This window comes from Typopeltis vanoorti, chromosome 14 (genome assembly GCF_054136105.1).
Source record: "Typopeltis vanoorti isolate ZY-2024b chromosome 14, IOZ_Tvanoo_1.0, whole genome shotgun sequence".
Lineage (NCBI taxonomy): Eukaryota > Metazoa > Arthropoda > Arachnida > Uropygi > Thelyphonidae > Typopeltis > Typopeltis vanoorti.
The window spans coordinates 38,829,761-38,852,322 of NC_143562.1; the positions used below are offsets into that span (position 1 = coordinate 38,829,761).

Sequence of the window (22,562 nt, forward strand, 5' to 3'; positions counted from 1 at the left end):
TGGAGAGCATGACACACAATAAATTAAATTTCACCCCCCCCCCCAGCATTCGTTATATTTATGTTAGGAAATTTTCAGTCAAAATCGCTACCATTAAAACCGGTCGCGTTTTGCGGTCGTATCAAGCATAGAAATCTCTAGCTGCAGAACTATTTGCGCAGACGCATCCACTTTCATCCATGTTGCCATGGTGACAGTGGGTACTAGAAATAGACATTTTGAAATTATATTATTTTATTTATATTATTTTATTTAATTCATGATCTTCTTTCTTTATGCATGTTTGCTATGTATATTTATTGATTTATTTTCCTAATTTTTGAAAGGAATAGGAACGTTCCGATTGTTTCTGCATCTCCGATGAGAAAATGGATGCGAGAAATTCCATTTCCGTCGAAATCATTTGAGGCCGAGAAGAATATAAAATCGATAGCAAGAGAGCAATGCGCTGAGGATTTTATTTGTCGGGCTTTATGTATATATACATAAAAATCATATAAAGATAATCACTGCCTTTCCTGTTTATCATGAATGTGCTACATCCTCTTCTTGATCTCATCAGGTTCTTTGCGAGATGTTCTTCATTCCCGTAGATTAGTAGTCGATGGATCAACGACACCGGCGCACTGAGCGTTTGTTGTGCTACTATGAGAGCGTTCCCCTCTTACCTGAAAATTTGAAGAAGTGTAATTGAATTGATCTTGTTTGTTTTTACTTATCTTGAACTAAAGCGAAAAACTCCTTGAAGACGGTGATTGCATTATAATGAAAAGGAACAGTAGTTACCTTTGGATTTCGAATTGCCCGAGCCTCTGTGGGAAGTGAAGACATCCATAATTCCAACAGTTCCCCTGCAGGAGCTGCTTCATGGCGCACTGTAGCGTTGTGTGGTTGCTATCATCCCTAGCCATAACGGCGTTAGGCCTACCGGAGATCATTAAAGTTGGTAAGGTTAATATGCATCTTCCTTTAGTAATTAGCTCTGTAGAATTTCAAACAAATGTTTACCTTGCTTTTGTAATTTTGACAAGTCGTGACTGTCCACAATTAACATTTACGTCTTCTAACTTATTCAAAAGCAGAATAATGGCATTTCATTATAGAATGCGTGTAATATTATTATCTTTTATATTTATTGTTGACTTCTGATATTTATCGTGTAAATGCTAAGAAGAAACTGATTATACAAAATCAGAAGCGATTTGAACTACATTTTCGTGATCTGCATTAAGGTTAAAGTAATAATAAAACTAGCATTTTAATATGGGAAAACTTACATGAAGTTCGTATTATGACAGGAATATCTGTTATTACAAAAGACTTTGAAGTGAAATAAATCAATTACTGTACTTGGTACCAATAATAAGAAATAATTATCTTGTAAAGTTTTCCATTTGTATTTTTCAGATACGATTTTAGCTTTATGGGGTTCAACAATCAAGCAGTTAAACTGTTTTCTTTTTTTCTTTTTTATTTTCTCATTCTAAGTCAAATATGAAGTATGTTATCTAAATAAAACAATTTAGAATTTAGAATTAAAACAGTTTTTCTTAATAATAATATTATTAGTTTATATCAGTTTTAATAATACTTTCAACTTAATTTACACATTACTCTTAATAAATGCCCAATGTACTCAAGTTATTATTAAAATGAATTGCTTTTTCGATTCGTATTTAAAGTTTTGGTCTTTTATACGAAACTGAATTTCTAATATAAATACATCATTTCTCAAAGGTAAATGAAGCATTTTTTACATAAATTTTAAACGATAAAAAAATCAGCAAAACATTTCGATGTTTTACAGCACTTCTCAAGAGAAATGGTTGTTGTTAGGAGATGATAAGAAATTAAGTAATAGTTAAAAAGAAATAAATTAATGGGTTCAAGATATATTTTTCAAATTAAAGAGAACAGAATTAATATAATTGGAGCACGTTGAATAATTTATCTTGTTCACTTAGAAGCATATGTGATAACCAGCTCTTCCTGTGCCCCCTTGGAATTTGTGAAATTCCAGACACGGGGACTTGAATCGATTACTATACTAAATAGCTTAAGAATCCGAGTTTAAGTAATTCATTTATGTAAGCTGAATATGTGTGTGGGGGCGAAGAAGATATTCATAGAATAATACATTTATCCTGTTAAAACCATTCCATTCAACTACATAATTGTCTCCTATATTATGTTAAATCTGCATAAATGTATTTTCAAACAGGTCTCCACCTCTCTCCCTAATTTTATTTTTATTTTATGTCAAACCAGTGATATTTCACTGGAATAATATTTAGCGATGGTACACGGGAAGAACAACAAAACAAAAAGGTTGAAAAGTACTAATATATATGATCCACGACAAATACATTAATCGGTATAAGAGGCTCCAATTTGTAAGTAAGAAAGCAATAGAATTAAAAGTAATCAAAAAGTGGAATTAATAACACATCTGAATAACAAAAATTTCAACTGGACCCGTTACTTGAATAGGATACAGCATTTAAACATTTTTCCCGTTGAGATGAAAGGTTTAGAAAGATTGCTCATTGCTTTAATACAGTTGACGGAATTTACGAGTCAATTATATCGAAGTTATCTTAGCAGGAAACATCCTTTTAATATAATATTCGTTATTGATAGTTTTTTTTATTCACACACACACACACACACACACACACACATGATTAATAGGAAACTATTATTAATTGTTTAAAGCAATAAAACCAAGTGATTCATGCCCGTAAGTGCAAAGTTATCATGCAGTCGGCTACTTATAAACAAGTTTTTGATGAGACAGAAAAAAAAATTAAAACTAGGTAAATATTCTATTTTTCATTTTCTTGAAATATGAGAATGTTACTTTCTGCCTTCTTACAGAGCACTGTTATCGAAAAAACTTCACAGTTGTGCTGCTCTTTCTTCATTGGCAGCTTCTGATATTTAAGAACACCTAAGGCAATTGCCCCACCCTATGTAGGGCAAAGGCCTTAAGTCGTAAGAAGAAATACTTAGTAGCTTTTTTTTTCCTTTTTTGAAAACTATGAATAACCTAGGGAAAGCCAAGATAGTGTTCACAGATACAGTTTCAATATTTGTACACATATTTCAGTAGAATACTACTTCTCTCTCTCTCTCTCTCTCTCTCTCTCTCTCTCTCTCTCTGCATGTGTGGGTGGGTGAGTGAGTGGATGCATGCGAATCGGCACAAGACAGTTTTCTTTCTCATCCATCCAGAGTCTGGTAATAGACTCTATTATAATTTTACTTTTATTTCAATTTCACATTTACAATTCAGCTACCATGCGTACTTCAATTTATTAGCTTACAAAACCTTTGTAAAAAGAAAAAATAAAAGATTGGGACCCCTTCCCTTGGATAATGAGTGGGCCTTCCTTTCCATAGTTACTTTTCATCTTCCCGCCTATAAGTCAAGATAGTTCATACAGCAAAGAACGTTTGATAGCTGGTTTATTATTTATACTTAGATGGCACCTTCGTGTAAAATGAGCCAAACTTGATATATCAGATTTTTTCGCCCCTTTTTTTTTTAAAAAAAAATGGGCCGGTTGATTAATAGTAATGGTTCCCCAGATAGGTAACTTTTGCATTTTGGAATTAATCAGTTATCCGGTTGAGGGGATACTCAAGAAAAAGCCGAATATTAAATAAGGATTGAATATCATGATCCTAGACTTAGAGGACGCCAAAGAAAATGAACTGGGATCTGAGGATTACACACGGGATTTGGACACCACTCCTGTAAAATGATATTCAACGAACCAACATCACATGATCACAAAAGACACTCTAATTTAGAGAAACCAATTCTGGTCATTCAATGTTCAAACACTTTTTATTTGGATTTGTTTTTCGAAGACTGTTAAGTGGTGTAATTAACCACTCTTCCTATGCATCATGTAGAAAGTCTGTTCACTCTAGGTTTAATTTGAATTATGCTAAGGCCATGGAGGAGAGTATATTATGCCAATGTTCTCTAACAGGTTTGTCCATTTTTACGATGGCGCGGAAGCCGAATTTTTGCAAGAACTACTTTTATATCTTAGTATGAGACCAGTTAACCTACCTTTGAGGGAAAAGTTTATTATAAAGATTCCTAGATAACATTCGAATATCTATTCTAATCAAAAGTCTTAATAGTTCTTTCAGCTACACTACAGAGGCGATGCCATTTCGAGCTAAAAAAAAAGGGGGGGGGGATACATTCCTAAAATCCATGCTCCATTTTATGACGCTAAACATTAGTATGGTATAATGTCAGAATAGGAATTTTCGTTTTTTTTTATTTTTTTTTTATTCTACATCAAAAGACATGTTTCTGCAGGAAAGGCAACGTAAACCTTAGAGAAATATCCTTTTGTATATCTAGTAATCAGAATGATTCAAGAATTCTGATGACAAACAGATAGATTTCCCGACGTCTATAGTTTTCATAAACGGTGAATTAACTTTGGTGGTAATTCTCGGATTGTTTGAGAAAAGAAAAAAAAAAAGTGAAAAAAAAAATCGGTGCCTTGGCATTTTAGTCTAGAACTGAAAAAAAAAAAAAAAAAAAAAAAAAAAAAGAGAGAGAGAGAGAGAGAGATATTGCTTGCGAAAAAATACCGGGTTAAAATCCCATTTGATAGAAAGAATATTATAGGCCTTTCTCAAACAGGATTAAGTTAGCTAGTCTGCTAGAGGCTTGCTTTTATTCCTGACTAACAATAGATCGACATATGAATATCAGACTGCTAGGTTTGGGGAGATATATAAACAGGTCAGAAATATCAACAAACTCTTCAACACTTGATATGCCTTACTTTGCACCGAGCCTTTATTCATTTAAAGTTACATTGAAAATACACTGTACAGAAGAAGAAAAAAAAAAAAAACGAGTGAAAATTACATATATGCTATATAAGTTATAGACTAAAGTAAAGTATTTAACCTACTTTTAAGTAAAGGAAATGTGCTTTAAGACTAACATCGAACACAAAATTATAGAAAAGTAATATTTTGACACTACCTATACTGTCTGGTAAAACTGCAATCTATGTACCTAGTTATATAGAAATTATCCACAGTTTCTTATACTTAGTATACAGAACAGTAAGGAATAAGTCAGCATATCAATCATTAATAACATCTGTTTGTGAACATCATTGTTATCCGCATGCAGAATGATGCGTCATCAGGTGCGATCATTCATAATTTTTATCATGTGTAGCATGATGTTTTTGAAAACAACAGAACAATTGAAAGGGGTAACCATTAGCACTGCAAATGGTTACCCCTTTCAATTGTTCTGTTGTTTGGTACGCTTTATTTGCAAATATCCTGTTTTGATGATACCACAATGCTACGTACTGGCCAGTGAATGGAGGTGGGAGCAGCTGTTTTTGATTACACACCTCGTGATACGGTGGTTCTCGATCATCCTACATTCACCAGTGAAGAATACGGAAAACGTCTGTTTTAAAGACTGACTTTTTTTTTTTTTTTTTTTTTTTGCCGTTTAAATGCTATCTGTAATCTGTAATTATTACCCCCCCTCTCTCTCTCTCTCTTTCTCTCTATCATTAGCAGTTATTCAGGTTTTAAAAGTTTATTCTTAAAAATTACAACTGTTTCTTACTTCCTTGTATTATTATTGCCCCGTGGCCTCATTTATTCGAAAAATCCAGGTCTTTAGAATAAATGGAAACCTTGGAGAGAAATATTTCTTTTCTTTTTTTTTTAAAGCAAATCCCAAGAATCCTGCTCTCAGAAACTAATCAAGAATACTTTTTTCAAGCCACATTAAACCTCGAATTTAATTTTTTCAATTAAAAAATGAAATGAAACTCATCAATAAAAATATCTTTCTGACAGTCTATTCATTACTGGCCATGTTAGCCGAGTGTTTAGCGTATCCCCTTGAAGGATTGCAAAAGAAGAAAAGAAAACAATACGGACACTCTACAATTCACATCGGTTAACCGATTTCGATAATTTTATCTATTATATTCATATATCTTAAAAATTAGCTGCAATTTAGAAACAACTATTTGGCTGACATAACTATTTTAAATATTGAAGTGTAAATTTCCTCTGAAATTCGAACGGTGCCATAGCAACAGCAATACCAAAATTAGTAAAAATAATGTCAGCAAAATAGCCGCTTCTAAACTGTAGTTAACATCCTAATTCATAAACTTTGAATTCTTTATGCATTATTTTGGTTTCTTTGCATCTTAAAATTTACTTCCGCGACAGAATAAATTCTAAATAATTATGCAAAAAAATATTTCATAAAGTCGGAACGAATAGTAATTTCTAAGCTATCTATTTTATTGATTATTAAAAGAATTTTTAAGAATCAAAAATTAATACTAAAAACATTAAAAAGCTTCCTATGTGTAGTCTTTGATCACCTTTTTTATTTCTAACTCAACTCTTAGATCCATCTTTCAAAATGGTTTGAACGTTGTCATTTGTAATACCCTTAGTATATTGTTAACTGATTTTTTGCTTCTTTCATATAAATTTATTCAACTGGCTCCCCCCCACTATAGCAATTGTTTTACCCTATTGTTTGTTATCCTAATTGATTTACTATTTTCACTAAAAGGCGTGCCCAAATTGCCGAAACCTGTTCTGTAGGTTTTCCATTGAGAATTCTGGTTGATATTCCTCATGTTCCTGCCCATTTTCATTCGTATTCTAGTACAATATGTTGAACAATCATATGTATAACCTAAGAGGAACCGCTCGTCCAAGTTACGATATGCATAAAGTTTCAAAAAGTTATGTAATGCATTATCATTATATACACATATGTACATTCATATAATATACATATTATATATTATTATAACATAATAACATAATAAAATCACAGGAAACATGCTAATATCTACAGAGAAAGTTGCATAGCATTAATTACGAACAAAATAAACAAAGTAGTTAAATAGTATTTAAATTTTTTACACTTGAAAACTGAATACAAATATGCAAAAACCAATCAGTTATGCAATTATTTTGAACAGAGCGTCCTCATTTCTGTGTGAAAATAAATATTCTTTCATTCGAGTTTTGTATTTGTTTGGGTTAGTTTCATTTCTTATTGTTAAAGATAGTGTGCTGAATAATTTTGGAGCTAAATAAGTATGATGTTTGTGTGTTGCTTCTTTATTTTCTTTAGGAATTATATATTTTAGGCCTTTATGTCTATTAAGGAAATCATCTTGTTTGATATTTACGTATTCGTTATCGTTTTTTATGAATAATAGTACCCTATAGGCGAATAAATATCTAAGGGATAGTATGTTTAGTATGGTGTATTTATTACACATTGCAGTATCCTTGTATTTGTTTCTAGTTAAAATTTGAATTACTTTCTTCTGAGTCGAAACTAAAGGTTTCAGCGTAGTGCGATGGATTCCTCTCCAACTTAATATATCATATTGTAGTGTGCTTTGAATCCAGTAAATTTTAACATATTCCTTACTTTATTTACGACATCGGTATTTTGCGGTTCCAGCTTAAATTACTATAAATTTTTAATCCCAAGTAAGTTATTACATTGACGTTTTCTATTTCCTCACAGTTGCAATTTGAATTTGTCCTGCAATTGCAATCAGGCAAAATTAATTGTGTTGTGGGGTTCATTTTGCTTGTTGTATTTCGCAAATTAAAATTTACATATTTAGTTTTTGAGACATTCAGACTGTTTATTTGACTGGAAAGATCAGCATTCACTATGGTTTGCACTTGTTCGGTTGTGTCCGTAGGAAAAATTAGTCCTGTATCATCTGCAAAAGCATTTATTTTACTGTTTAGTTTAAGATTGCAGAAGTCGTTGATATAAATATTAAATAAAATTGGTCCTAAGACAGATCCTTGTGATACACCACAGTCTACTGTTTTGGAGTTACTATAGCTGTTGCTTATTTTTACAATTTGTGATCTGGCATTTAAGTAATTTTTGAACCAGTTTAGGGCAGCACCTCGTATTCCTATGACTTCTAATTTTTTAATTAAAATTTCATGTGATACAGAGTCAAAAGCTTTGTGTATATCTTGAAATACTGCTAATGTTAGTTTATGTTCATCAAGGGATGTACAAACTGTGTTTGTAAAGCTCAGTAAAGCATGTTCTGTGCTAAACTTTTGCCTGAACCTAAATTGATTCTTTGAAAAGAAGTTGTTTTTGTCCAAAAATCTCATAGTTGCTGATTTTTGCTGATTTTCTTTTTTCTTTTGCTGATTTGATGTTATTGCTGATTTTCATATCGAATTTGTCATATCAGTTATTCAACTACTGGAGCTTATTCTGGAGAATAATCTACTCTCATAAATAAAGAGCTGAGATTAACATCTCCAGTTTTGATATCAGATTTAAAGCCACTTTCCTTTATAATGTGACCTGTGCACATGTTAAATAACAGTGGACGTGGAGGACAGAAGAATATCGTGCCCCTTTATCTTATAATTATGAGACCAAATGCATCTTCCTGTACGTTTTCAATTGTAATTTACTGGCTTACAACTTAACAATTTTCTTGACACTTTTTCTACAAATCGTTTCATGTTACGTGATTTATCGACTATTTGTTTTGAAGTAAAAATATGATCCAGACAATCTCGTTTCTATTTGGGCCTAGGTTCTACTTGAACCTAGCTTGTTCACCAACTTTCTCATCCACAATTTTTTTTAATTTCTCAAGTATTTTTACATAAATTTTATCTGGAATCCAGCAGGGAGATTCCTCTGAAGTCTCACACTTTGTTTTATTTCTTTCTTCTTTTTTTATAGATGGTTACTAAGAGGCCTATATTCCAAGCTGTATTTAGAATTATCAATTTTAGATCATCATCATCATCATCATCACCACCACCGTAGTAATTCCAACAGGCACTTAAGCGTCCACGACCTTCCAAGTATCCTTGGATATTGTAATCGTCATTCAAGAATAAGGTGGTTAGCCTATAAGTATTCTTTGTGTTTAAATTGCACGTGTTCTACAGGCTGGTTTGTCTGATTGTGTGACGAAAAACTTTCCGACAAGGAAAATCCTGAAATCGCTGTATGTGACCAACTAACTCATCTCAATGTTGAAAAGTCCTGAAAAGGTTCTTCGCGTTTTAGATGGTATTCGAACCCAGGTTTCTTCCAATCAAAAGCGTCTCGTCTATGTCGACTGAGCTACGGAGGCTATTATCAATTTTAGATACAGCATATAGGTATTTAATTAATTCTGAAAATCATCATTTTTATGGCGATCTCTCAAAAGGTTCTCGATGTAATATCTGAACTTCTTTTACTGGTGAAAATTATCAATCCTTTAGGCAAGATTTCATCGAGTCATACTTTGGTTTCATTGTGGGGTACATTCATGCTGAAACAGCTATTCGGATGTAATAATATACAAACATCAACAGAAATAAAGGCAAGATTTTAAATATCGTTATTTGGAGTTTAATTATCATGTTCCATTGTGAAGTACGATCATTAGAGATTGTGTAATTTAAAAATTAGTACATTCAAACCCAGAATCAAATCCACGATCTCAATTTCTATGTAGCTTGAATTTCAACAACTGGATTCAGCTCTCCTATGAGTACGGTTTCTACTGAACCTTTATTTTTGACGTAGATTTTTAACACATAATACTGATAACGATTTTCGTACTATTTATATATCACTAAATATACGTTACTTTTATTAAACTTATGAAGAATAACCCAAACTTTTCTGACTAAAACACAACATTAATGTGGTCCATATTTTCATTACTTCATATTGTTCACCAAAATGAAATTGCAGTAGTCTACCAAAGGAAGACAAACTTTCGGCTTCTATGCAATTCATACAAAGTATAAGAGTAAAAACATGGACGGAAAGGGGGTATGATAGTCTTTAAAAGTTTAGTGTGAGGCCAGAAGCGCGCGCACACATGTAACTCCAATCCACAAAAGGCTGCAAACTTATAACACATTAATACTGTTGGTAGACTGAGTTAAATGATTCGGGAACTATGCTGTAGAGGCAAAACACGGAACCTTTCCTAGCTCCTGTAATAAGCCTGTAATTCTCCTTCAAACAGGGATTTTAAAAAGTACAAGACATATACCAAAACACTGCTGACTGTTAAAATCTAAATATAAACCTTTTATTGCCATTTTTAAAATAAAAGTGGTATGAATAAAAATGCAAGTCACTTTCTCTTGAGAATTTGGAGAAATTCTCCAAATTCTTGAGAGTATCTGTGTTTAAAAAGACACCTAACTGGGTATTGAGTAGATTTTCTGTTGAACATGATTGTTGATTCTTCAATCTATGATATTATCAATTGGAGATGCTTTTACAGAATTAAAACTACTCACTATCACTGACGTACCTTTTGAAGTAAGTAATGCTATAATTGTTGTAACTATCTAAATAATGAATGAAGAAGTGAACATCACTACATCTAGCTGGAAGAGAAAGAAAATAATGTGTCATAGGCTGGCTAACATGCTTAGATGTATAGCAAGGAACTTTCTGTTAAATTGGTGGGTATAAAATACAGTATATATATACGTTAACGCGTTTAAAAAATTAACTGTGGGTTTTAATTAGCAAATAGAGATATTAAGTTGCATATTGGGTGATGAAGAAAGTGCTGTTCTTGGTGAAGAAATGATGCGAATTATAATATGGTCAGAAGACAGAAATTGCGACAGACAGGAGTAGGGGAGGAGGTATTTTAGGATCTATGGGGGACTGTAAAATTGTGTGCTATTTATCACAGTGGAGCTTTTGGCAATAGTATTATAGGTAGCAAAGTTTTAAGAATGAATAGTGGTAGCTGCGTGAACCAACCAGAGGCTATGACTTGGATTTAATAATAACATCAGGAGAATTAAGAATACGATCATATCAGCTATCTACAGACAATGTAAACGTCCTCATCATTTAAATTTGACATGGAAAGAGGTAGCGATAAGAAAGAAACAAAATTGCTTTCTTATTTTCATAAGAAAATGTTTAATTATAAAACAAATTAAGCATAAAATATTTAAAAAGTATTGAAACAAATGACTGCAGTTGATTGGATTAGAAGTCAAATTGTTAGTGAAATACGAAAGAAAATAAGCTGACAATCTTGAAAAATGCAAACCACAATTATTTTTAAATAAGTTAAGATTAGGTAATTGCAAAAGTTGTTATGAATTGTACAAAAGAAAAAGGCAAATAAAACTTACATAACGAGCCGGGTATATTTTGAACGATCCTACCGAGAGAGAGAGAGAGAGAGAGAGGAGAAATTAATAATTACTTTGCGAGTGTTTGTGGAGATGATGGAAGTTGGAAGAAAGAAGAATGCAAATGATAAGCTTGATGCACCTAAGCATATCATGCAGGAGAACGAATTAGCCGATATTTTAAAACATTTGCCACCTAATATGGTTTGCGGACACAGATGACACATGATTGCTTAATATGTCAAATATAATTGAACACCCTGATTATTTTTAATGAACAGTTAAGATTAACAATAGACTTTCTAATTGGAAATTTGCAAGGTTTATACTAATTCTTTAGGAAGGATTTATACCAATTCTTAAGGGAGAATCATCATATAAAATGAAGAATCTCACAGAGACAATTAATCTTATTAAATCAGGATTGGTAAACAACACATTGCTGTTAGCAATCGTTTTATGAGAAAGCAACGCATGGATTCGTTATTAGAAGATAAATTTTGACGAACCCGCTAAATTTTTATGGAAGAGTCAAAAGAGACGTAGGCTATCGTAATGATTAAATGTTATTCACTTATATTTAAAAAAAAAAAAGCTGGTTAGTGATGATTACTTCAGTGAAACAGATGAAAAGTTGGTTGACAGATAGACAACGAGAAATAGTGTATAGAAAGGATACTTCCGGGTGGTAGCGAGGTAGGTTTACAATACTCCATACTAAATTTGCTGTTTAATTTATTCATGAATGATTTATGTTCAAATATGAGTTGTACTCTCTTACTTGTTTATATAGCACTATTTATTGCATTCAATTTCCCATTAAATTTTAATTACCACCAGGAAATACGGAAATAAAATATTATTATATGTAAATAGCATTTTTAAACTAATTTCCTCTACAGAAGCGCCTCCTATACTTTTATAACATAATCAGGAATCATCGTTTGAAATTAATATTTCAGATTTATTGAAGGTGTTAATTTCAAATATATCGTCTGCTGTTAAGTCCCATATTTGTTTATGTATTTCCACATTAGAAACAAGTTTTTTTTTTTCAGAGTGCGTATGCAGGCAAATAGTTCTGACGTTAAATAGATTATGCTGAACAAATGAACATCTCTGCGTAAAGGAAGGTCCCAATAAGCTAACAGAGACCATTTCGCTCATATCACATTTCATGCTTGGTCTTTTCCCAGGCAATATTGTACTCACAATACTTCCCTTTTCCCCTCTGCGAAGAAATATTTTGGCTGTGTGCCTGGGCTTTTGTTCTAAAAATATTCAAGGACTTTACAGTAAGTTTATTTTAAAGTTAATAAGACTTTCTCTCTGTCTATTTATCTTGTACAACATCTCGGTATATCCGACAGTCATCTAAAAATAGCTTTTCTTTTGTTCTGATATCACTGACTACTGTATCATAACAGATATCTGAGTGCCAATTTGCTCTTTTGTAAGTTACAAAAAATATTACTTCATAATATCAATACATTAACGAAAGAAAAATCATTGATTACTCATTCCAAAAAAAAAATTACCATTGAATATTATCAGTCTTTTATTTTTATTCGACAGAGGTATCAATTGTTTTTATTTTAATTTTATTTTTTATCAATTATTTTTGCATAACCAGGAAGCGCAGTGCTCTAGTGAATGAATATATGGAACTTTTCAAGCCTTTAGACGCGTGAGTGGCGTCTAATGGCTTGACATGGCTTGTGCATTCTTACTCTATTAACAGTTCTTTAAATAATTCTTTATTTTGCATTTTGTTTATGTGAGTGTTACTACTACTATTTTATTTGTTACTGCCACTACTGTTTTATTTAATAAATGACGGTAATCTCGCACCGGAGACGTGAAATAATGAAATTTTTGCTGTAGTTAAGTTCATCAACCTCAAAAATATTTTTTAAAGAAACATAAAAACTTACACTAAATCCCTAATCCCTGATATATATTTTCTAAACGAATTAAAAAGAGCCACAAGAACAACAATAACAAGTCAGAAAATGAAGTTATTAAGTTGCAGATTAAAGAGCATAAATATAATTAAATATAACTCAGAGTGGCCAGACATCTCGGGAATGCTAGTACTGTTCCAGTTTGAATTAGTGTCTAGAGTCCTGATCTTAGCATTCGTCAAATATTAAACATTAAATGCTAATTAATATTAATTATTAAGCGCTGATATTAAACATTGAATCAGTGATAGCAATTCAATATTGGAATATTATAGCCTTTTTGTCAACCTTAGAGAAATTGGTGCAAAAAAAGAAAACAATATATATATATATATATATATATATATATATATATATATATATATATATATATATATATATATATATATATATATATATATATATATATATATATATTTACCTATCACATTACAGTTTTTTTTAAAATTATGACACGCATGAAATTAGATCCGTATTTTTTTAAACTATGAAAAAAGTATGTGAACATTCCCCATTTTTCTGGAATAATACATATCGCTGATTCATTACTTCACAACAAGATTTAAACAATAAGGGATGCACTATGGAAGATAGTAGCTGTATGCACTAAAATAGCGTTTCTCAAGGTTAACTTCCAGCGAGTTATTATTATAGTCTGCCATATTGGTCATCAAATAATTCGTGCGATTGTAGCATAATCAGAAGTCATTAATTAAAATGTCAGTAAAAGATAGAAATCATGATAGTGAAAATGACGAAAGATAGAAATGTGAATAGAATATATTACAGAGAATTAAAAATGAGAAAACTCATCTAAATTGTCATTATCGTCACAATTTTTGGCGTTATTAATATTTGAGACTTCATCAATCAATAATGGTTGTCTCAAATACCCTCAACACTAAGAATATTTATAAAACATTTTTTTCATTTTTTTTAATTAAAAAATTCTCTTTTCTGATTAACTTCTCTCCTCGTGTTTGTATCTTTCTCTCTCTCTCTCTCTGTCTCTCTCTTAATGCAATTGTTATTCTCTTCTCTTTTTAACCTTACAGTTACAATGATACTCGTTGTAAATTTCTGGTGATAGTAAAACTTTTTCGTATTACCAATTTTAATTTTTATTATAGTGATGGTGAAAGACAAAGTCAAAAATGCCATATAAAAGTAACGTTAAGGGGTAGACAAGCGCTGAAACCTAGTGGAAGTTTTCGGCACAACAGTAAACACATAGCAACATCCCATTCACAAGAAATAACGCATGAGTGCCTTTAAAATCTCTGGGTGCAATACTGAGCCAAGCAAGCTATTTTTATTGTTAGGAAGCAACAAGAATTTATTATTTCGTCAGTGCTAATTCGTTACAGTGAAAATATTTATTCTTCATTGCCCCAACTAAGCAATCATTTTGCTTTTTTAAAAATATCTATTTGATTCAAATCAATGGCCATATGAAACGTATCCCGCTAAGCGTGGTCAGGCCAAAATAGGGCTTTCCAGCGGTTATATATTAAGGAGACAGGAGTGCCCTCCCCCTCAAAGTAGGGATTTTCATCTCACAAGAGAGGCAGACCGGCCAGACGAGCACACCAATGATGGTTATTAATTTATCCCTAATGATTTATCCCTTTCATACAACAGTGGGATTCGAATCCACATCCCTTCTTGGTGGCTCTCCACTAGGCTACCTACGAATTGAGAATTGTTATCGATATTTATCAAAATATTTTATTTTTAATTTAAATAGCAAAACTTTAAACACGTACACAAATTTGTTGTCGTAATAAAGGAACTCTCCGGCTATAAGAATACCGACTGCATTTAGAATGAGGGCATTGTCTTTAAAATCTCTCAAATACGAGTTTGGGTGAATCAGAACTTCCATTTTTCTACGTATTCTTTACTTTATTTTATGTTTAATTTTTTTTTACGTTTGTATACATTATCCATGTTTGGGAATCACGATGCCCGATGTCTTTGGAATTTTTATTTTATTTTTTATTTTTTTATGTGCCCCCTCCCATTTACGAAAGGTTGTAAATCTTTAGTATATTAGTACCATGGGTGAGCTAAGAGGTTTTTTTTATTTTTAATTATTATTTTATTTTATTTATTGTTTACATAATTTGGGAACCTTACTCTAGATACTAAACATATAGCTTTTTCGAGACCCAGTTTTGAAACCTCACACCGGGTGAGGAAATTCATCTCCCACTTAACGATTATGACAACCTTTGTATTATACTTACATACAGTACTAGGATACGTTCAGACATTCAAATCAGCAACGATATTCAACATACTCGATGACATATGTATTATGCAGCAATGTATTATGCTGGTTTTCTGAGTAGTGATGCTTTTTTTTTGAAGTTTTTTCTACTGCCTGCTAAAATAGCCAAACTAGTCCATCGTTCAAATTCTAAAGCTATGAGGCCAGTATATCATATCTGTTAACTGCCTGCGTGTGTATGTGCGTGTTCTTCTAACCTCTTTTCCTGTTTTCTGCGATGAAATATCTAAGAGGTTAACAATAGGTCAAACCTGTATAATTTTCATTTTCGCCTTAAAAAGGTTCCTGGAGTGCTAGGATTCAAATCTATGTCGGTATCTTTTTTATACCGACTGAGTTATATTATAGGTGCTTCCTCTTCAAATGTACATATTTCATTTTTTTCCCTCCCTCACTAGCATTTGCTCTCTTTCGTTTGCGTTGTTTGACGTGCGAGGTGTTTTGTTTTTGTCTGACTGCTACTGAACGTTCAGTCTGTCCAAGCTAAGTAAGTCTGTAAATATCTATCTATCCTCTTCCCTCAACCATATTCTTGGTGGGGGTATCTATATGCTACCACACTAGGGAGATGATTATGAGCAAGGTGGTTTCCCGTTACCTTCCTTGCCGTACTATATCCTATGACTGTAGCCGTGTGTGTGTGTTCATGGGACCTTTTTTTCTTGTTCCGAGGGATGAAAAACCTGACTTACCGGGCGGGAAAAACCATCCACCTACGTATGAGGCCAGTTAACTTATCTTTAGTCGAAAGAGACCAGATAAAGGTTCCTCACGTCACTGACAAGAATTGAACCCAGGTCTTTCCGACCAAAGAGCTTTGTCTATAGTGTAGACGAAGCTCTTTTGTATAGACTCTATACTGACTGAGCTACGGAGGCTCCGTTGTAAATATAGTCTATCGCATATACTTCCAGACGCATGCTAGGGTGTGAGGATTTGGGCAAGTTCATGCATAATATCTGCATTAGTATTTCACTCTTGAAAACTGTCCCCTCAAGGGCTCACTTTAGTGAGTATAGGCGTGGTAAACCCGAGTTACCTGATGCTGGACCATGCCTTACTTCATGTAATATACATCTGTTATATTTTCTGTAGACTGCTCTCTCCCCTTCTTTCTTTTCTTTCTTTCTTTTCTTCTTGCTCTTTTCCCCCAATGCTATTAGAGTATTCGAGGGCTAGGGTGAATTTTTCCTATTGTGCTGTTTTATTTCGTCTTATGCGGGGGGAGTCTGTCTTCTGTCCTAGGTATTTGCCTCACCTAGTAGGCTGATGTCCTAACCCTCCTGGCTAATGCGTGATAAATTACGACCAAAACCTCCCAGATATGTGTAAAGGGTCTCTGCAATCCTACCACTTTTTTCCCCCCTTGCAGTAATTTCACTCTAAAATGCTAATATGGTTGTGCCTTATATTACACCTCATGCTTCATCGGTTGTCGGGCAGAATAATCAGAGTCGCGTTCAGGGCCTAGGCAGAGAGTCATGTTCGAGAAGTATATTACAGTCTCCAGCAAAAGTCAGTGATATTGTGAATGAGGTATACAGAAGGTATGGGATTAATCTTAGATGGGAACTTTACATAGACACATGGAATGTAAGGGACCTACAGATGGGTAATCCTGATATTGTCTGTAAAGAGATGGATTGGTATAAAATTGACATCATACGTATTACAAAGTCCAGATGGAATAAAGAAATTCACTTCAAAAGACAGCATGGTAAGCTAGTCGCTTATTCAGGAGATGACTCAAAGCATCATGGGGTAACTATGACACTGAAGACAGTTCAGCTAGCCGCTCTTCTTGGTTAAAATTCTGCTAACGACAGGATACTTTGTATTAGACTTAAGGCTGATCCTACCAATGTGACAATCGTAATAGTTTACGCACACCACATAGATAGGCCTGATGAAGAAATTGAGAAATTCTGTGAAAACTTACAGACTGTTTTGGACAACCTACCAAAGAGAGACGTACTTTCATCTTAGGAGGAATTTAATACAAAAGCGAGATAGAGTGTAAAAGTTAGACCTGAGTCTGGCATGTTTGGTCTGGGTGAACATAACACCCATGGTGAAAGACTGTTGGAATTTTCCCATGCTAACAGACTCGTTGTTACCAATACCTGCTTCCAGAAACACGTACGACGGACCTATGCGTGGACATCTAATATTGATAATTCAAGGCATCAGAGTGATTTCATCCTGGTACTCCAAAGAAGGTAGAAAAGGCATCTCTAATGTGCGTATTTGTCCTGGAACAGACTGTAGCACAGACCATCAGCTAGTAAAAGACAAAATAAGACTAAGACTTCAAAACCTTGGGGAGATATACTTCATATCTCCCTTAGACTCCTAAGGGAGACATGAAGGATTCCAAGAACTATACAACTATTAGTTTGCTCTCTCATGCAAGCAAGATTTCATTAAAGATCATGCTAAATAGAATTGAGGCCAAAGTTGAGGCAGAGATAGCAGAGTTTAGGAAAGGAAAGAGTACCAGAAATCGGATCCTTTGCCTTAGATAGATCATAAAAAAATATAAAGAATTTAGATTCCCTAGGGTAATGTGTTTCATAAACTATTCTAAAGCTTTTGACTGTGTTCAGCATGTTAAACTGGAAAGTAACTGTGTTCAACACGGGAAGTAATGAAGATAATGGGTATCCTCAACACACTATCAGGTTGATAGCTGACTTATACAGTAAGCAAGAAGCCACGATAAGAATAGACGTTATATTAACTGATTGGCTTCAGGTTAGAAAAGGAGTTAGGCAAGGATACCTACTTTTCCTCACCTGTTTAGTATCTATGCCGAGGATATTATGCGTCTAGCCTGATAAGTTTAAGACAGTAATTGATCAATGATCTGAGATACGCTGACACTTTTGTAATGACACGGAAGAACTAGGACAAATTCTTGACAAAGTTAAAGAGATCAGTAAGAACAGAGGACTTCAGCTCAATCCTAGCAAGACAAAGATTATGGTTCTCAAAGGAAATACAGACAGGGAAGCTCCTGAGAAACAATTGTACCTTAACGGAGAAAGAATTGAGGAAGACAGCAAGTTCGAGTACCTGGGATCCATTATTAATGTGAAGAATTGCTGTTCAGAAGACTTCAGAAGAAGATTAGGAATAGCTAAAACTAAAACAACCCTCAATCAAAGGCTTGTCTAAAATCTGGAAGGACAGTCTTTCTCCACAAGAACAAAGTTGAGGATTTGGGATGCAGTTGTTTTTCCAACAGCGACTTATGAATGTGAGATTTGGAGCCTAAAGATGTGAGATTGGAAAAGGAGAGTTGCTTTTGAGATGTATTAGAGAGGGTTGTTGAGGATATCATATACTTAAAGGCAGATAAACGGGTGGGTGCTAAAAAGAATTAGCAGAACTTTAGGATATTGACAGAAGAAAGTTGAAATACTTTGGACACATTAAAAGGATGGAAGGAAGACTTTTCAAAACAGTAATAGAAGGTAAAGTTCCTGGAAAAAGAAGAAAGTGTAGACCGTTAACGAGATGGATGGATGGTGTGTCTGGACTGACTGATCTTCAGAGAGTTGAAACCTCCAGAAAGGCATAAAACAGGACCATCTGGTGAGCATCTGAAATACTTTGGACACATTAAAAGGATGGAAGGAAGACTTTTCAAAACAGTAATAGAAGGTAAAGTTCCTGGAAAAAGAAGAAAGTGTAGACCGTTAACGAGATGGATGGATGGTGTGTCTGGACTGACTGATCTTCAGAGAGTTGAAACCTCCAGAAAGGCATAAAACAGGACCATCTGGTGAGCATCTGAGTGACCATACGGCATCTGATGTTTTCCAATGCATAGATGGATGGATACATGATCATAGTTTCGATACTTTGGATGAATCTGCTAAGTGCTCGTTAAACAATTCAGAACACATATTTTTAGGATATGCCAATATGTTAAACACAAAGTGATAGAAGTTAACTGCGTTTAAAACGTTTATAGATTTTGTTTATTACAGAATAGACTTCAATCTGTTTTTTTTTTTTTTTTGTTCGGTTTTGTTTTTATTTTACTTTCTTTTCTTACCGCTAAGTTTTGTGCAAAATAAAGTTCTATTGCCAATCCTGTTTTACTAATTTTTTTTTTTTTTGTTAAATGTTATGGAAATGTTGAATGCTATTTACCAGAGCAGTGATTAGTAGCGATGAAGAGAAGCTTATTCTACAATGATCTTCAAGGATTAATGAGTTTTAATGACTTCGCTAAAATATAGTTAAATTTAGGGTTTAAAGAGTCAAAGCCCACGTGATGTAGGATAAAACCTTCACATACAGGGCCATTAAGTCACGAAGGGAGTTTAATCATTTAATAACTTCCTTATTTGTTAATTAGATTTATTCTCTTTTGTTCTAATGAAATACAGAACCAGATTTATTATATATGAAAAAAAAAAATCATTATTTTAAATTCCTTTTGTAGCTTATGGACTTCCCTGTGTTGTCTGATAGTCAAGCATCAGTATTAAGCAGAAATATAAATTATGCTATAAATAAATAAAGTCATGTATCGTCTTTTTTAACTCTTCAGAGGGGATAAGTGGTAAGTAGCCCTTCACCCTTTATCAACCTAGTTGAGTATCATTTGTTGAACTCTATAAATGATTTCCGTAAACATTTATTCCAAGCAAGCATGTGGCAGATAACTACTGGTGCCATCTGGTGTTACCCATCCCAACTATTACTCTATGGATATCGTGCAAGTTGTATAGGCGATTTTTTTTTTAAGTTAAAAACCAGAGTACGTTCGGGGGAGAAGGGGGGGGGATCTTGCTCGCTTGCACCAAATATTGATTAAAAACGTGTTGTTCACATTATTTCTTCATCATATTAATGCAAAACTATCCAATTCATGAATGTTGGCATTTCAAAATAATTATTTTGATCAACAGGTGGTCTCTTTGAAAACGGTGATGAACTCTTGGAAAGAGCTTTTCGTTATGCTGTAGAAAATGTGAATACCGATGGCAGACTCTTGCCCAATTCGAGATTATCAGCGGAGATTGAAAAAATTGAGCGACACGATAGTTTTCAGGCTGCTCGAAAAGGTAAGCCATTTCAAATATTTCGTTAAGATTTTAATTCACTTGTAAACGGTTCGAAAACTTTAAAAAGACTGTTGCAATTTGGATTAAATTTGGAAATATTTAAAAGTATTAAAATCGATGACTTAATAACAATTAAAACGAAATTTTAGACATTAGTCATTTAAAGAGCCAAGAGGCTATTTTTCCGGCGGCATAAATTAAGTTAAGGGGATAATAAATCCCTCATTATTTTAAAGCCGGATACGAAACTCCGAGATCGAAATCTAAGAGTTTCATGCCGAAGAACTATCGGCGAATCCAAGCGTAAGTCATCACCTGGGTAGTACAACACTAGGGCAACTCGTTGCAAAGGTGGAGCAAGGTCGATCACTCTCCTTAATATTTTCTCATCATGTAAAACGCACTTCCTAGGAGATGTATTACTGTTTTACATTATGAGGAGAGGTCACTACCCAGACCGGTTTCGACCTTTATTGAGGTCTCATCAGTGAGTAGGTAGATCTGGAATACCAAGGTTTAAGTGAACCGAACTTACATATACCCTTACTAACGAATTGCTAGGTCTGGCAATTCGTTAGCAGGCTTCTGGCAAAAAAAAAAAAAAAAAAAAAAAAAAAAAACCTCTTGGCTCTTTATCGTAGTAATAATAATAATGTATGGGTACAGCGGTCTGGCAATTTGTTAGTAGTGGTATATGTAAGTTCGGTTCACTTAAACCTTGGTATTCCGGGTCTACCTACTCACTGATGAGACCTCAATAAAGGTCGAAACCGGTCTGGGTAGTGACCTCTCCTCATAATGTAAAACAGTAATACATCTCCTAGGAGGTGCGTTTTACATGATGAGAAAATATTAAGGAGAGTGACGGATCTTGCTCCACCTTTGCAACGAGTTGCCTTAGTGTTGTACTACCCAGGTGATGATTTATGCTTGGACTCGCCGATAGTTCTTCGGCATGAAACTCTTAGATTTCGATCGCCGAGTTTCGTATCCGTCTTTAAATTAATGAGGGATTTATTATCCCCTTAACTTACATTACTCATTTATCAATGAAATGTATTTTTAAATTTAATTTCTATGTGAAACGAGGAATAAATCTGCCTTTAAAGAAATAAATAACTGAATGGTTTATTTGACAATCCCTTAATAACAGCCAAAAATAAAAATTGCATTATTTTGTTGTGTTTTCTGTTTAAGTGTGCGATCTACTCGGAGAAGGCATGGCTGCCATGTTTGGACCACAGTCAAGCGAAAGTAGCTCAGCAGTGCAGTCCACGTGCGATGTATTGGAGGTACCCCACGTAGAAATCCGCTGGGATTACAGAACACGCAGAGACAATCATTCCATTAACTTGTATCCCCATCCTACAGCTTTAGGCAGGGCTTATTTGGATTTCGTTAAGTTCAAGGACTGGAAGCATTTTGCTATTCTTTACGAAGAAAGCGATGGCAAGTAGATATATTAACAATCGAGTCACGTGATATGAGAGAGAGAGAGAGAGAGAGAGAGAATACCGTTGTTACATTCTGCGGATTTTTCTACATACTTACTGTGTCTTTACTATTCATTTTCGAGAAACTTCTCAATTTTATGCTTATTTTTTTGGTAAACATAATCCTGTTCTGAAGCATCCCTGTTTATTTTAGCCCTAATACGTCTTCAGGAACTCCTAAAGGATCCCTTTATACGACAACGGAAAGTCATCGTGCGTCAGTTCATGCCCCGTCAAGAATACCGAAAATTGCTGAAGGAGCTTGGAAGAGGAGGAGCAAAGAACATTATTATTGATGTGCCAACGGAACATATCCACACTGTGCTTAGACATGTGAGTTTATTTCAACTTAATGTTAGAATTTAATGCGGTTTATTAGCAGTGTTTTGTTCATTTAACGGAAATTGTTCTGCTTTTACGCAATCAATTTTCATTTTTGGATAAATGATTAGTATTAATAATATAACTATTAATTTAATTATTTACTTAGTTATAATAATTA

The 22,562-nt window shown here is 33.7% G+C and overlaps 1 protein-coding gene across 1 annotated transcript in view; it reads left to right on the forward strand.

The window, feature by feature from the left end:
- Positions 1 to 22,562, forward strand: part of LOC150099377 (glutamate receptor ionotropic, kainate 2-like) — a 133,413-nt gene that overhangs the window by 71,750 nt on the left and 39,101 nt on the right. The window contains exons 3-7 of the mRNA XM_090404336.1: positions 8,798 to 8,883; positions 14,249 to 14,415; positions 20,412 to 20,567; positions 21,765 to 22,016; positions 22,215 to 22,393. Of these exons, the coding sequence (XP_090260462.1) occupies positions 8,798 to 8,883; positions 14,249 to 14,415; positions 20,412 to 20,567; positions 21,765 to 22,016; positions 22,215 to 22,393 (840 nt within the window). The remainder of the gene's footprint in view (positions 1 to 8,797; positions 8,884 to 14,248; positions 14,416 to 20,411; positions 20,568 to 21,764; positions 22,017 to 22,214; positions 22,394 to 22,562) is intronic.